At 46.3% G+C, this 13,376-nt stretch overlaps 1 protein-coding gene across 14 annotated transcripts in view; it reads left to right on the forward strand.

Moving 5' to 3' along the window:
* LOC110496356 (rho guanine nucleotide exchange factor 2) overlaps positions 1–13,376 on the forward strand; it is a 106,108-nt gene that overhangs the window by 37,707 nt on the left and 55,025 nt on the right. For 4 of the 14 annotated variants that reach the window (XM_036952908.2, XM_090208765.1, XM_090208767.1 and 1 more), the window contains exon 1: positions 9,424–10,008. The exons of 8 other annotated variants lie outside the window; for them this stretch is intronic. In XM_036952908.2, the coding sequence (XP_036808803.2) occupies positions 9,946–10,008 (63 nt within the window). In that variant the 5' untranslated portion in view covers positions 9,424–9,945. Of the gene's footprint in view, positions 1–9,423; positions 10,009–13,376 lie in introns of those variants that run through there. 2 more of the 14 variants (XR_016488528.1, XR_016488529.1) reach the window with 1 other exon arrangement.

The raw sequence follows: 13,376 nt of genomic DNA on the forward strand, positions 1-13,376 counted from the left end.
CTCGGTTTGATGCCTAATAAACACAACAACTTTCCTGGAGGACCCTAGCACTTCATCACACCCACTTTAGTAGAGCAGTAGTCTGCGGTCAGTAGAAGTATTTTGTTAAGGTACAAATGGGGGGCCATCATTACATGGTCTCCTAAGCTAAATACACACACATTAACACTAACATACAGTATATAATGCAACTAAGGTCTTCACCAACCGCTCCAGTGATATCCTAATACTGTTTAGGAGCTGCCGATGTTTGTTGGAGTTCATATTTAGAAGATGTTCCTTTGTAATGTGATAGGTGGTCACTGTTTATTTTCTTTGTGTTGCTGTGCAACACCATCTCCTCCCAGGAACCTCCATTGGTAGGCACGAGGAGTTGCTTCGTGGGCTGATGGAGAGGGTCCAAACGTTGGCTGAGCACCATGACCGGGCGTTGGACATGCTACAGGAGCAATTCCACGGGTTGACTAGGGGGCAGCCTGACACGGTGGTAACCCCACCACCCCTCAGTAACTCGGCAGTTAGCAGTGCCGCCTCACCGGCCACTCCACCTTCCCGGGAGCCCTGGTTACCTCCCCCGGAACGCTTTAATGGAGAGCCGAGCACCTGTCAGGCGTTTTTTAGCTCAATGTGCCCTTATTTTTGAGCTTCAGCCCTCCTCCTTCCTCTCGGATCGCTCCAGAATGGCCTACCTCATCACACTGATGTCTGGGCTCTCACCTGGGCCACCGCCGTATGGGAACAGCAGCTCACTATATGCGTAAGCCTGGAGGGGTTCGTGGGGGCGATTGCGGGAACGACGGATGGAGAGGGAATTCGACGTCACTCGCACGTCCAGGGATTCCACCTCGCCTCCGAGCCATCCCGGAAGTCCATGACAGTCCCGTGGCAGAGAGCACCCAAAGTTTCCCGACCTTCTACGAGAGTCACATGCAACTAGGCAGAGCTGGGCTGTCGCCAGTGGAACTGCAACACAGGATCAGCACAAGGAGCTGTCAATATTGCGGGACTTTTGGTCATTTTGTGTCCTTGTGCCCGGTGAAGGACCAGGCCCACCAGGGAGCGAGTACTCTGGTGGGCCCTATGCAGAACGTTTCTGCTTCCCTTAATCACACCACTTTTCATGTCATTCTGCTATGGGGGAACCAGTCCAAATCTCTCCAGGTCCTCATTGACTCTGGAGCCAATGAAAGCTTTTTTGACGCCACACTGGCTTACGAGCTGAACATCCCCACTCAACCTCTCTCCATTCCCATGGATGTTAGAGCGCTGGACGGGTGCTCAATAGGTCGGATCACCCATACCATCACTCCCATCAACCTATGTGTGTCAGGGAATCAAAGCGAGACCATTCAGATCCTGCTCATCAAGTCCCACCAGGTTCCCATGGTGTAGGGATTCTCCTGGCTCCAGCGACACAATCCACTTATCAACTGGTCTACCGGGGCTATCATGGGCTGGAGTCTGTTCTGCCACACCCATTGTCTGAAATCGGCGCAACCTGCCCCGGGACGTCTTCCTGGGCCCTCAGTGGTGGCTCTGGACCTCTCCGCCATTCCCGCGGAGTACCAGGACCTCCGGGAGGTGATCAGCAAGGCCCGGGCCATTTCCCTTCCACTGCACCGCCCCTATGACTGTGAGATTTATCTTCTCCCTAGTACCATGCCGCCCTGGGGACGTCTGTGCTCGCTGTCGTGCAAGAGACCAAAGCTATGGAGAAATACATTGGGGACTCTCTACCTACAGGATTTATCCATCCCTCCTCTCCCGCTGGCGTAGGGTTATTATTCGTGGAGAAGAAGGACAAGACCCTGCGCTCGTGACTACCGGAGACTCGATGACATCATTGTGAAGAACCGTTATCCGCTACCACTCATTTCCTCGGCCTTCGAACCACTCCAGGGGGCCACAATCTTCTTCAAGCTGGATCTACAAAATGCCTACTACTTGGTGCGGATACGAGAGGGGGACGAGTGGAAGACCCTCTTCAACACGGCCAGCGGCTGCTACGAATATCTGGTCATGCCCTTTGGCCTCACCAACGCCCCTGTCGTGTTCCAGGCTCTGGTGAACGATGTTTTCCGTGACATGCTGAAACGGTTCGTCTTCGTCTACCTTGTTGACATCCTTGTCTTCCCCCGTTCCCCCAAGAACATGTGCTCTTTGTCTGGCAGGTTCTCCAGTGCCGTCTGGAGAACCTATTGTTCGTTAATGCAGAAAAGTTTGAGTTCCATCGCTCCACCATTCCCTTTCTGGACTACATTATCTCTGTTGGGAGTGTCCAGATAGATCCCGAGAAGGTGAAAGCGGTGTTGGATTGGCCCGGCCGGGGTCCAAGAACGTAAAGCCGGATGCCCTATCTCGCCGCTATAACCCCACGGTTACCACCCCAGAGCCCGAGACCATCCTTTCCACCACGTGCCTGGCGATGGCACTCAGCTGGGGTATCGGAAACAGCCGAACCCTGGGGGAGAGGGGCAGATAACCGGATGTTCGTGCCTGAAGCTGTCTGCTCCACGGTCCTGGAGTGGGCCCATTCCTCCAGGCCTGCCTGCCACCCGGGCTCCCGGCGGACCCTGGCCTTAGTGCGACAATGCTTTTGTTGGCCTACCATTGTTCCGGACGTCGTCACCTTTGTCGCCGCCTGCATGGTCTGTGCATGTAACAAGATCCCTCGAAAAGCTCCGGCTGGCTTCCTCCAACCTCTGCCTGTCCTTCATTGCCCCTGGTCTCACATCTCCTTGAACTTTGTCACTGGTCTTCCCCCGTCTGATGGCAACACCGCCATCCTGACCGTGGTGGATTGCTTTTCCAAGGCCGCCCACTTCATTCCTCTCATCAAGTTACCCTCTGCCAAGGAGGGTAACTTGATGAGCAGCTCATGCTACAGCACGTCTTCCGGATCCATGGACTGCCCGTGGATATGGTCTCCGGCCGTGGCCCTCTGTTCTCGTCCCGGTTCTGGAAGGCGTTCTGCACCCTCATTGGGTTGTCGGCTAGCCTTTCCTCTGGGTTCCCCCCAGTCTAACGGCCAGTCGGAGCGAGCCAACCAGGACCTCGAGACCACTCTGCGCTGCCTGGTCTCTGCCAACCCCACCACCTGGAGCCAGCAGCTGGAGTGGGTGAAATACGCCTGTAACACCCTTCTCTGCTCTGCCATGGGCCTATCACCGTTTGAGTGTTCCCTGGGATATCAGCCCCCATTCTTCCCTGAGCAGGAAGCGGTCAGCATACCTTCTGCCCAGATGTTTGTCTGCCGCTGTCATCGTACCTGGAGGAGAGCCCGGTCGGCCCTCCTCAAGACCAGCTCCAGGTATCGACGACAAGCGGATTTCCATCGGACCCTGGCTCCTAGGTATCATCTCGGGCAGAAGGTATGGCTATTTAACCGGGATCTGCCCCTCCTGGTGGAATCCCGCAAACTCTCCCCCCGGTTTATCGGCTCGTTCCCCATCTCCAAGATAATTTCCCCCTCTGCTGTTCGTCTTCTGTTGCCCCGTACCTTTCGTGTACATCCCACCTTTCATGTGTCCAGCATCAAACCCATGTCTCATACGGTGAGGCGCCTCCTGAAGGTTCAGCCTCGGGGCAGGGGGTTCCAGTACCTGGTTGACTGGGAGGGTTATGGCCCGGAGGAGAGGTGTTGGCCAGGGACATCCTGGACCCATGCCTCATCACAGATTTCCAACGCCGACACCCCGGTCAACCAGGTATGCGCCCAGGTAGGACGCCAAGCCCCCCCTCCAGGTCTCGCCCATCTTCCCCATTATCCCCTGTGTATTTATACCTGTGTTCTCTGTCTGTTGCCAGTTCGTCTTGTTTGTCAAAGTCCACCAGCGTTTTGTTTCTCAGCTCCTGCTTTTTCCCAGTCTCTCTTTTCTCGGCCCTCCTGGTTTTGACCCTTGCCTGCCTGACCACTCTGCCTGCCCCTGAGTCTGCCTACCAACCGATACCTTTGCCCCCCACTGGATTTTTGACCTCTGCTTTACCCTGAACCTGCCTGCCGTCTGGTATCGTTGCCTCAACTCTGGTTACTGACCCCTTTCTGCCTTGACCAGTCTGTTGCTTGCCCCTATTGTATCATTAAACTATTGTTTATTCAATGTTGTCTGCATCTGGGTCTTACCTTCATACCTGATAGCCTGCCCATAACATAACACCACCACCACCATGGGGCACTCGATTCACGATGTTGACATCAGCAAACCACCATACACCTGGACTGAGGTTGTGAGGCCGGTTAGACGTACTGCCAAATTGTCTAAATCAACGACGGAGGTGGTTTATGGTAGAGGTCAGGTCAGGCCAGATGAAGTGAGAAGGAGCAGTCCTATTACACACACACATATACTTCCATGCCCACAAAGGTCCTACCATGAGGCAGGGCCATGACTACACCAGTGAGAGTAACCAATTAAATTCCTGACTAGCAACAGAGATGTATTGGCTGTTTAGATGTGCAAAGAGATGACTCCACCTAGAAGGAGGGTGTAAATATATGTAATCATGTCTTTGACTGCAGCTGTTTGACGCAGTGGGCGAATAAACTTGGTTTGAACTTTTACAAGTTGTCTGTGAGTTTTTACTGTTTGTTCAGAACCTGACACTCAACTTGAGACATTTGTGGCATTGTGTTGTGGACAATACTGCACATTTTAGAGTGGCCTTTTGTTGTCCCCAGCACAAGGTGCACTTGTGTAATGACCATGCTGTTTAATCAGCTTCTTGATATGCTGCACCTGTCAGGTGGATGGATTATCTTGGCAAAGGAGAAATGCTCACTAACAGGGATATAAACAAATTTGTGCACCAAATTTGAGAGAAATAATATTTTTGTGCCTATGGAACACTTCATTCAGCTTATGAAAAAGGGGACCAACACTTTGCACATTGCGTTTAGATTTTGGTTCAGTGTTGTTTATTTTTTAAATTTTGTTTTAACTGTTTTACAACTTTTATGCAATTCACTGGTCCTCCCCTTCCTCCTCTGAGGAGCCTCCACTGGTGCATGTGTGTGTTTATGCATCCATGTGTTGTGTCCAGAAGCCTGTGTTTGAGAGAGGGGGAAGTATTAAATTCACTGTGGGGGGGTTACAATGTGGGTGTCATAGAACGAGTCAGTGCACCATCTACTTATGTTTTGTAGGTACAGTCGTCCACCCATCTGCCCCCTCTCTCCTGCAGCCTCCCTCCTATGTCCTGTCATATTTCTGGATTGTAACGGAAAACAATGGAAGTCTAATTCAAACAAGCTACTCACAATATGAGTGCTCTCTCTCCTGTTGCTACATAATCACACTATGAAACACATTCGCACACACACAGTCTTTCTGTGCTGGGCTGAATGGCACCTGGTCATTATCTCACCGGCGCAGGAGCATATCTGTGCATGGAGACACCTACGCGCTGCTGACTCAAAATACACACACACACACACATAAAATACACATGTACTTGCATTGGTTCTCACACACAGCCACCGACACTGACGCACACACACATTTCTCCACAAAGCGGTGCGGCTCTGCAGTGGAGCGGTAACCCACGGCAACGCTCTGGTCTCAAGCCGACCAAAATTCACCAGAGCTGTGGAGGGAGAGGACTGACAGAGGCAGCATAGTCAAACATGTCACTTTGTCTCTCTGTGTCTGCCACCGCCCATTAACAGGCCCTTCAAAATCAAGAGGACCCTTTCACTCCCACGCAGACTCCCTAAGATAAAACCTTTTAAACAGCGACAGTACCGAGCCCGTGGGTGAGTGGTAACCCTCCCGTCTCTTGACACATGTATGGGTATGACCCCGGATACTGGGGTTCAATCCATGCGTCCTCCAAAGGGGCTGATGTATACAGTAGGACTTGTGAAACCAACAAGGGGTCCCTATTAGAGACTGCTGCAGCCAATTGAAATGTCCTCAAGTCTAGAGGACTCTTCACTCCCTAAGATAAAGATGTAGCAGGGATACTCTGTTTTTCATCTACTTTCACCTACACGCGACGTGAGTATGACGTCTTCCTCTCATCATGAAATAGACGTCTGTACTTGTTTGTAACAGAAGCGAGTTGGTCTTCTCAGTCACCAAACCAGTTTCCAACCAGAACATTTTGTCATAAAGATATCATGTGCCAAATGTTGCACACCGAGATTGAAGTCTGACGCATAGAGGGCAGGAGAAAGGCAGGGAGAGACTGAGAGAGGGAGTCAAATACACCTTTCAAACCAAGATGTTTCCGCCAAATGTTTGACTATTTTTCTTTATATCTGAAAGGTGTTGTCGGGAACAAAGCCTGTACTTTTATTTCTGCCAACCGACCTAGCCTTGATTGTGGTAAAGTTCTGCTTATGGCTTAGTATGAACGTAGCAGTAATGCTGAGGCGGCATTGGCACGCTCTTTGCTCTTGATGGTTGCTACACTCTTAGAAAAAAGGGTTTCAAAGGGGTTATTTGAGTGTACCCATCGGAGAACCCTTTTTGGTTCCATTTAGAACCCACTTTGGAAAGTGTTCAAGATAGAACCCACAAGGTTTCTACCTGGAACCAAAAAGTTTTGTTGTGTGGATAGCCGAAGAACCCTTTTAGGTTCTAGATAGCGCCTTTTTTCTAAGAGTGTAGGCAGGGCCCTTTACTAGGCTGTTATCATCCTCCTGGCAGTTATAGACTTTGAGACCCACTCCAATTTGCATACTGCCACAACAGATCCACAGATGATGAAATCTCTATTGCACTCCACAATGCCCTTTCCCACCTATAGCTCAGTGTTCAGTACCATAGTGCCCTCAAAGCTCATCACTAAGCTAAGGACTCTGGAACTAAACACCTCCCTCTGCACCTGGGTCCTGGACATCCTTACGGGCCGCCCTCAGATGGTAAGGGTAGATAACAACACACCACCAACGATGATCCTCAAGACGTGGGCCCCTCAGGGGTGCGTGCTTAGTCCCCTTGTGTACTCCCTGTTCACCCATGACTGCATGGCCAAGCACAACTCCAACGCCATCATTAGGTAGGCCGACGACACAACAGTGATCTGATCACCGACAACAATAAGACAGCCTATAGGGAGGAGGTCAGTGCCAGGATAACAACCTCTCCCTCAAGGTGATCAAGACAAAGGAGATGATTGTGGACTACAGAAAAAGTAGGACAGAGCAAGCCCCCATTCTCATCGACGGGGCTGTAGTGGAGCAGGTTGAGAGCAACAAACTATCATGTTCCATGCACACCAAGACAGTCGTGAAGAGGGCACGATGACGCCTATTCCCCTCAGGGAACTGAAAATATTTGGCATGAGTCCTCAGATTCTCAAAAAGTTCTACAGCTGCCTGGTATGACAACTGCTCGGCCTCCGACTGCAAGGCACTGCAAAAGAAACGGCCCAGTACATCACTGGGGCCAAACTTTCTGACATCCAGGACCTCTATACCAGGCGGTGTCAGAGGAAGGCCCTAAAAATTGTCAAAGACTCCAGCCAACCTAGTCATAGACTGTTCTCTCTTCTACCTCACAGCAAGCGGCACCGGAGCGCCAAGTCTAGGTCCAAAAGGCTTCTTAACAGCTTCTAGCCATAAGACTCCTGAATAGCAAATCAAATGGCTACCCCCCACCCCCAATTTTACGCTGCTGATACTCTCTGTTTATTATCCATGCATAGTCACTTTACCTCTATCTACATGTACATATTATCTCAATTACCTTGACTAACCTGTGTCCCCGCACATCTGTACCCTCTGCATATTGCCTCGCTACTGTTATTTTATTGTTTCTCTGCTTCTTAATGTGTTAGAGCCAATAAGTTGTGTTGTGACAATGTAGGGGTGGTATACAAAATATAGCCCTATTTTGTAAAAGACCAAGTCCATATTATGGCAAGAACAGGTCAAATAGCAAAGTGAAACAGCAGTCCATCATTACTTTAAGACATGAAGGTCAGTCAATCTGGAAAATTAAGAACTTTGAAAGTTTCTTCAAGTGCAGTCACAGAAACCATCAAGTGCTATGATGAAACTGGCTCTCATGAGAATCGCCACAGGAAAGGAAGACCCAGAGTTACCTCGGATGCAGAGGATAAGTTCATTAAGAGTTACCAGCCTCAGAAATGTGGCATTTTACCAAATAGGCATATCTTCTGTATACCACCCCTACCTTGTCACAACACAACTGATTGGCTCAAAGGCATGAAGAAGGAAATAAATTCCACTAATGATTACACAAGTACTCTAATTAAACTGTTAATTGAAATGCATTCCATGTGAATACATCATGAAGCTGGTTGAGATAATTGCCAAGAGTGTGCAAAGCTATCATCAAGGCAAAGGGTGGCTACTTTGAAGAATCTAAAATATAACAAGTATTTTGATTTGTTTAATACTTTGTTGGTTGTGTTTTTTCATATTTTTGTATGTCTTCACTATTATTCTATAATGTAGAAAATAGTAAAAATAAAGAACCCTTAAATGAGTTGGTGTGTCAACTTTTGACTGGTACTGTATATGTATGTACAGTCCTTTTGGAAAGTATTTAGACCCTTTGCCTTTTTCCACATTGTGTTACATCACAGCCTTACTATAAAATGTATAAAAAAAATAAAAAATGGCATCAATCTGCACCCATCATGACAAAGTGAAAACAGGTTTTTTGACATTTTTGCAAATGTATAACTTTTTTGTTGTTGAAAATAGCTGCACAGCGACACTCCCCATCCAGCTTGAGACAATCTGCAGAGAAGAATGGGAGAAACTCCCCAAATACAGGTGTGCCAAGCTTGTAGCGTCATACCCAAGAAGACTCGAGGCATTAATCACTGCCAACAGTGCTTCAAAAAAGTACTAAGGGTCTGAATTCTTATGTAAATGTGACATTTCAGTTTATTTGTAATACATTTGCTAAAATGTCTAAAAATCTGTTTTTGCATTATCATTATGGGGTATTGTGTGTAGATTGGGGGGGGGACTAATCCATTTTAGAAGGCTGTAACGTAACAAAATGTGGAAAAAGTCGAGGGATCTGAATATTTTCCGAATGCACTGTATGTATGTGGAGGTCCTGGGCTGGCATGGTTACACGTGGTCTGCGGTTGTGAGTCCAGTTGGACGCACTGCCAAATTCTCTAAAACGACACTGGAGGCAGCTTATGCTAGAGAAATTAACATTACATTATCTGGCAACAGCTCTGGTGGACATTCCTGCAGTCAGCATTCCAATTGCACTCTCCCTCAATTTGACACATCTGTGGCATTGTGTGTGACAAACCACACATATTAAAGTGGCCTTTTATTGTCCCCAGCACAAGGTGCACCTGTGTAATGACAATGCTGTTTTAAAAATGTTTATGCCACACAAATCAGGTGGATGGATTATATTGGCAAATTAGAATATTGGCAAATTAGAAATGCCAATAAGCTTTTTATGTGTCTTATTTCAGCACATGGGACCAACACTTGCGTTTATATTTTTGTTCAGTGTACATACAATGAGTGACCATTCCCTCTCTCTCCATAATACCAGAATAGTAGCACAAAGAACCTAACACTTCTTGATTTACTTCCATCTATTTTCTCTCTGTGCTAGCAGTGAATGTTATCACTGAATTTAAAGATGGGCTCATTCTGAAACCTCCTCCGGTAGGCGTAATTTTGTATAATCTGAAGTGCAAAAAACCGACAGAATTTCCTGTATGAGAAAGCCTCCTTTTACGCAGCATCAGTGACATTGCCGTTGGACTAGGGATACAGACAAGTTGAACGTGCAATTTTGTAAGGGTGTTACAGTTTGGCTACAACACAGACCTTTTACCCTAGCCATATAATCATATAACTGCTTTAGCGTTAACCTCTCAGGGAAGAACAAAACAGGCAGATATTTGAAGTTCCTGCTTGACAGCCACAAGCGCTTTGCCTTTAAAAGGATTTATTTATCGTACTGGAGAGGAAGGGTCTCGATTCTCACCATGTCCAGAGTCACGGATCTGTCGAAAATTCGACAAGAGAGAATGAGAGATATTAATTTACGGGTGAGTGGATGTATTTGGAGGCTTACTATTACTGATACCTTGTGCTATTGGCAAATTTCTGACAAAAGTGAAATGCGCAAAAAGTAAATGTTTCAAGCGCATCTGTACATATGATTAAAACTTGAAACTTGTGGATGTCATTTTAGAATTGGAGACATTATCTAATATTGGTTATAATGATAACGTTTAGATTGCGATCGTCATTGCAGAAGCACGTAGGCAATTTTTTAGGAAGTTTGCGCAATATGGAGATACTTCACAAAAACAAGCGGCGCGCTTGGCAATGATCCTGCCCTTATGGTGACAATTGGTCTGTGGAAGCCTATACTGTTAATCACCTTTTTCAGTTTGGTCATGATTCCCCAGAATATCGCGACTAGGGGTCTGAGTTGGAGAAAGTTCTTTTTTTTGGTGGGGGGGGGGGGGGGGGGGCTTTGTGCATCGGTACCCGGAAGTGTTGCCACATTCTGGAGAGCAAACATAGTCATTGGAACTAACAGTTGTTTGCAGTTTTCCATGTAGGCTATATATAGACCTATGAGACACACCTTAAATATGTATATACCTTTAGTGTAATATTTGTGATTGGAAGAAGCATGTACCTGTACATTATTTTGGTTTATTTTCAGAATTACATGTAAACGTTATACACCATACATAGGTGTATAAAACAGTGCATCATGCTATTACCATGCAAGCCTGCAATATTAAAATATGACATTGTTCTGTGTACCATTTTGCCTCCCAATTAGACTGATTGTGTGTGTGCGTGTGCACATGCTTGCATGTGAGCTGGTTTCAGGGAATGAGGACTGCATGTGCCCTTAGTTTTGTTAATGTAGTGATCTTGTATGTAAGGTACAGTGCCTTGCGAAAGTATTCGGCCCCCTTGAACTTTGCGACCTTTTGCCACATTTCAGGCTTCAAACATAAAGATATAAAACTGTATTTTTTTGTGAAGAATCAACAACAAGTGGGACACAATCATGAAGTGGAACGACATTTATTGGATATTTCAAACTTTTTTAACAAATCAAAAACTGAAAAATTGGGCGTGCAAAATTATTCAGGCCCTTTACTTTCAGTGCAGCAAACTCTCTCCAGAAGTTCAGTGAGGATCTCTGAATGAACCAATGTTGACCTAAATGACTAATGATGATAAATACAATCCACCTGTGTGTAATCAAGTCTCCGTATAAATGCACCTGCACTGTGATAGTCTCAGAGGTCCGTTAAAAGCGCAGCGAGCATCATGAAGAACAAGGAACACACCAGGCAGGTCCGAGATACTGTTGTGAAGAAGTTTAAAGCCGGATTTGGATACAAAAAGATTTCCCAAGCTTTAAACATCCCAAGGAGCACTGTGCAAGCGATAATATTGAAATGGAAGGAGTACAGACCACTGCAAATCTACCAAGACCTGGCCGTCCCTCTAAACTTTCAGCTCATACAAGGAGAAGACTGATCAGAGATGCAGCCAAGAGGCCCATGATCACTCTGGATGAACTGCAGAGATCTACAGCTGAGGTGGGAGACTCTGTCCATAGGACAACAATCAGTCGTATATTGCACAAATCTGGCCTTTATGGAAGAGTGGCAAGAAGAAAGCCATTTCTTAAAGATATCCATAAAAAGTGTTGTTTAAAGTTTGCCACAAGCCACCTGGGAGACACACCAAACATGTGGAAGAAGGTGCTCTGGTCAGATGAAACCAAAATTTAACTTTTTGGCAACAATGCAAAACGTTATGTTTGGCGTAAAAGCAACACAGCTGAACACACCATCCCCACTGTCAAACATGGTGGTGGCAGCATTATGGTTTGGGCCTGCTTTTCTTCAGCAGGGACAGGGAAGATGGTTAAAATTGATGGGAAGATGGATGGAGCCAAATACAGGACCATTCTGATGGAGTCTGCAAAAGACCTGAGACTGGGACGGAGATTTGTCTTCCAACAAGACAATGATCCAAAACATAAAGCAAAATCTACAATGGAATGGTTCAAAAATAAACATATCCAGGTGTTAGAATGGCCAAGTCAAAGTCCAGACCTGAATCCAATCGAGAATCTGTGGAAAGAACTGAAAACTGCTGTTCACAAATGCTCTCCATCCAACCTCACTGAGCTCGAGCTGTTTTGCAAGGAGGAATGGGAAAACATTTCAGTCTCTCAATGTGCAAAACTGATAGAGACATACCCCAAGCGACTTACAGCTGTAATCGCAGCAAAAGGTGGCGCTACAAAGTATTAACTTAAGGGGGCTGAATAATTTTGCACGCCCAATTTTTTAGTTTTTGATTTGTTAACAAAGTTTGAAATATCCAATAAATGTCGTTCCACTTCATGATTGTGTCCCACTTGTTGTTGATTCTTCACAAAAAAAATACAGTTTTATATCTTTATGTTTGAAGCCTGAAATGTGGCAAAAGGTTGCAAAGTTCAAGGGGGCCGAATACTTTCGCAAGGCACTGTATATGCAGCTTGTGTGTGTGTTTGACTATAGCATCGGTTGCCATAGAAATGACACTGTTGGTGTGATATTATCTGCTTTCTCTGGCACAGTGGATGGCGGATGTCTGAGAAAAACCTTAGCTTGCCAGCGCCATATGAACATCACTTTCCTACGGTGGGGGGTGTGTGTGCATGTGTGCATGTATGCTTATTGCACATTTTTTTTCAACATAGTTTTGGGGCCAGTGCCAACAAATCTGTGTCACTCACACACTACAACAAACTGGACAGTTAGAGGTTTTGCATGTTCAGCACATGCAGGAGAACATGCTTTGAGTAATTTTGCTGGTGTCCTCGGTTCATGTTACACATTCACACCACTACACTAATCAGACCTGAGTTTAAATACTATTTGTTGTCTCTTAAATGCTTGTAGTGTTTCATAGAGCCTGTCTGGAGTGCCATATGGGTGGTGTTTCCACTAAATGGGAGTATTCATTTGATTCCTTTGCACCAGGCAAGGATAAATAAAGGTTGCGAAACACTGCCCTAGTTTATCAAAGTCAATATTTTTACTGAAATGCTTATTACAACCCCCGCTGTTGATGTTTTTTAATGCTTGGGTGCCCTTATTTGCTATGGTAGTCCCCAGCACCCTTGTGGTTTGAACCCTGATTAAAGTTGCAATATGTAACTTTTAGGGCGACCCGACCAAATTCACATAGAAATGGGATTTATAGATCTGTCATTCTCATTGAAAGCCATTCTAAGAAGCTCTTCTATGTTTTGTTTTTTGAATCTTTTACTTTCGGTTTTGTACACCAGCTGAAAAAGCTATATTTTTGGTTATGGAAAAGATATTTGACAGCGGTTTAGATAGCACAATGATTCTCTACAAAATGACTGCTTCTTTTGTCA

The sequence above is a fragment of the Oncorhynchus mykiss genome, chromosome 18 (genome assembly GCF_057628025.1).
Source record: "Oncorhynchus mykiss isolate SJ-2025 chromosome 18, ASM5762802v1, whole genome shotgun sequence".
Taxonomy (NCBI): Eukaryota; Metazoa; Chordata; class Actinopteri; order Salmoniformes; family Salmonidae; genus Oncorhynchus; species Oncorhynchus mykiss.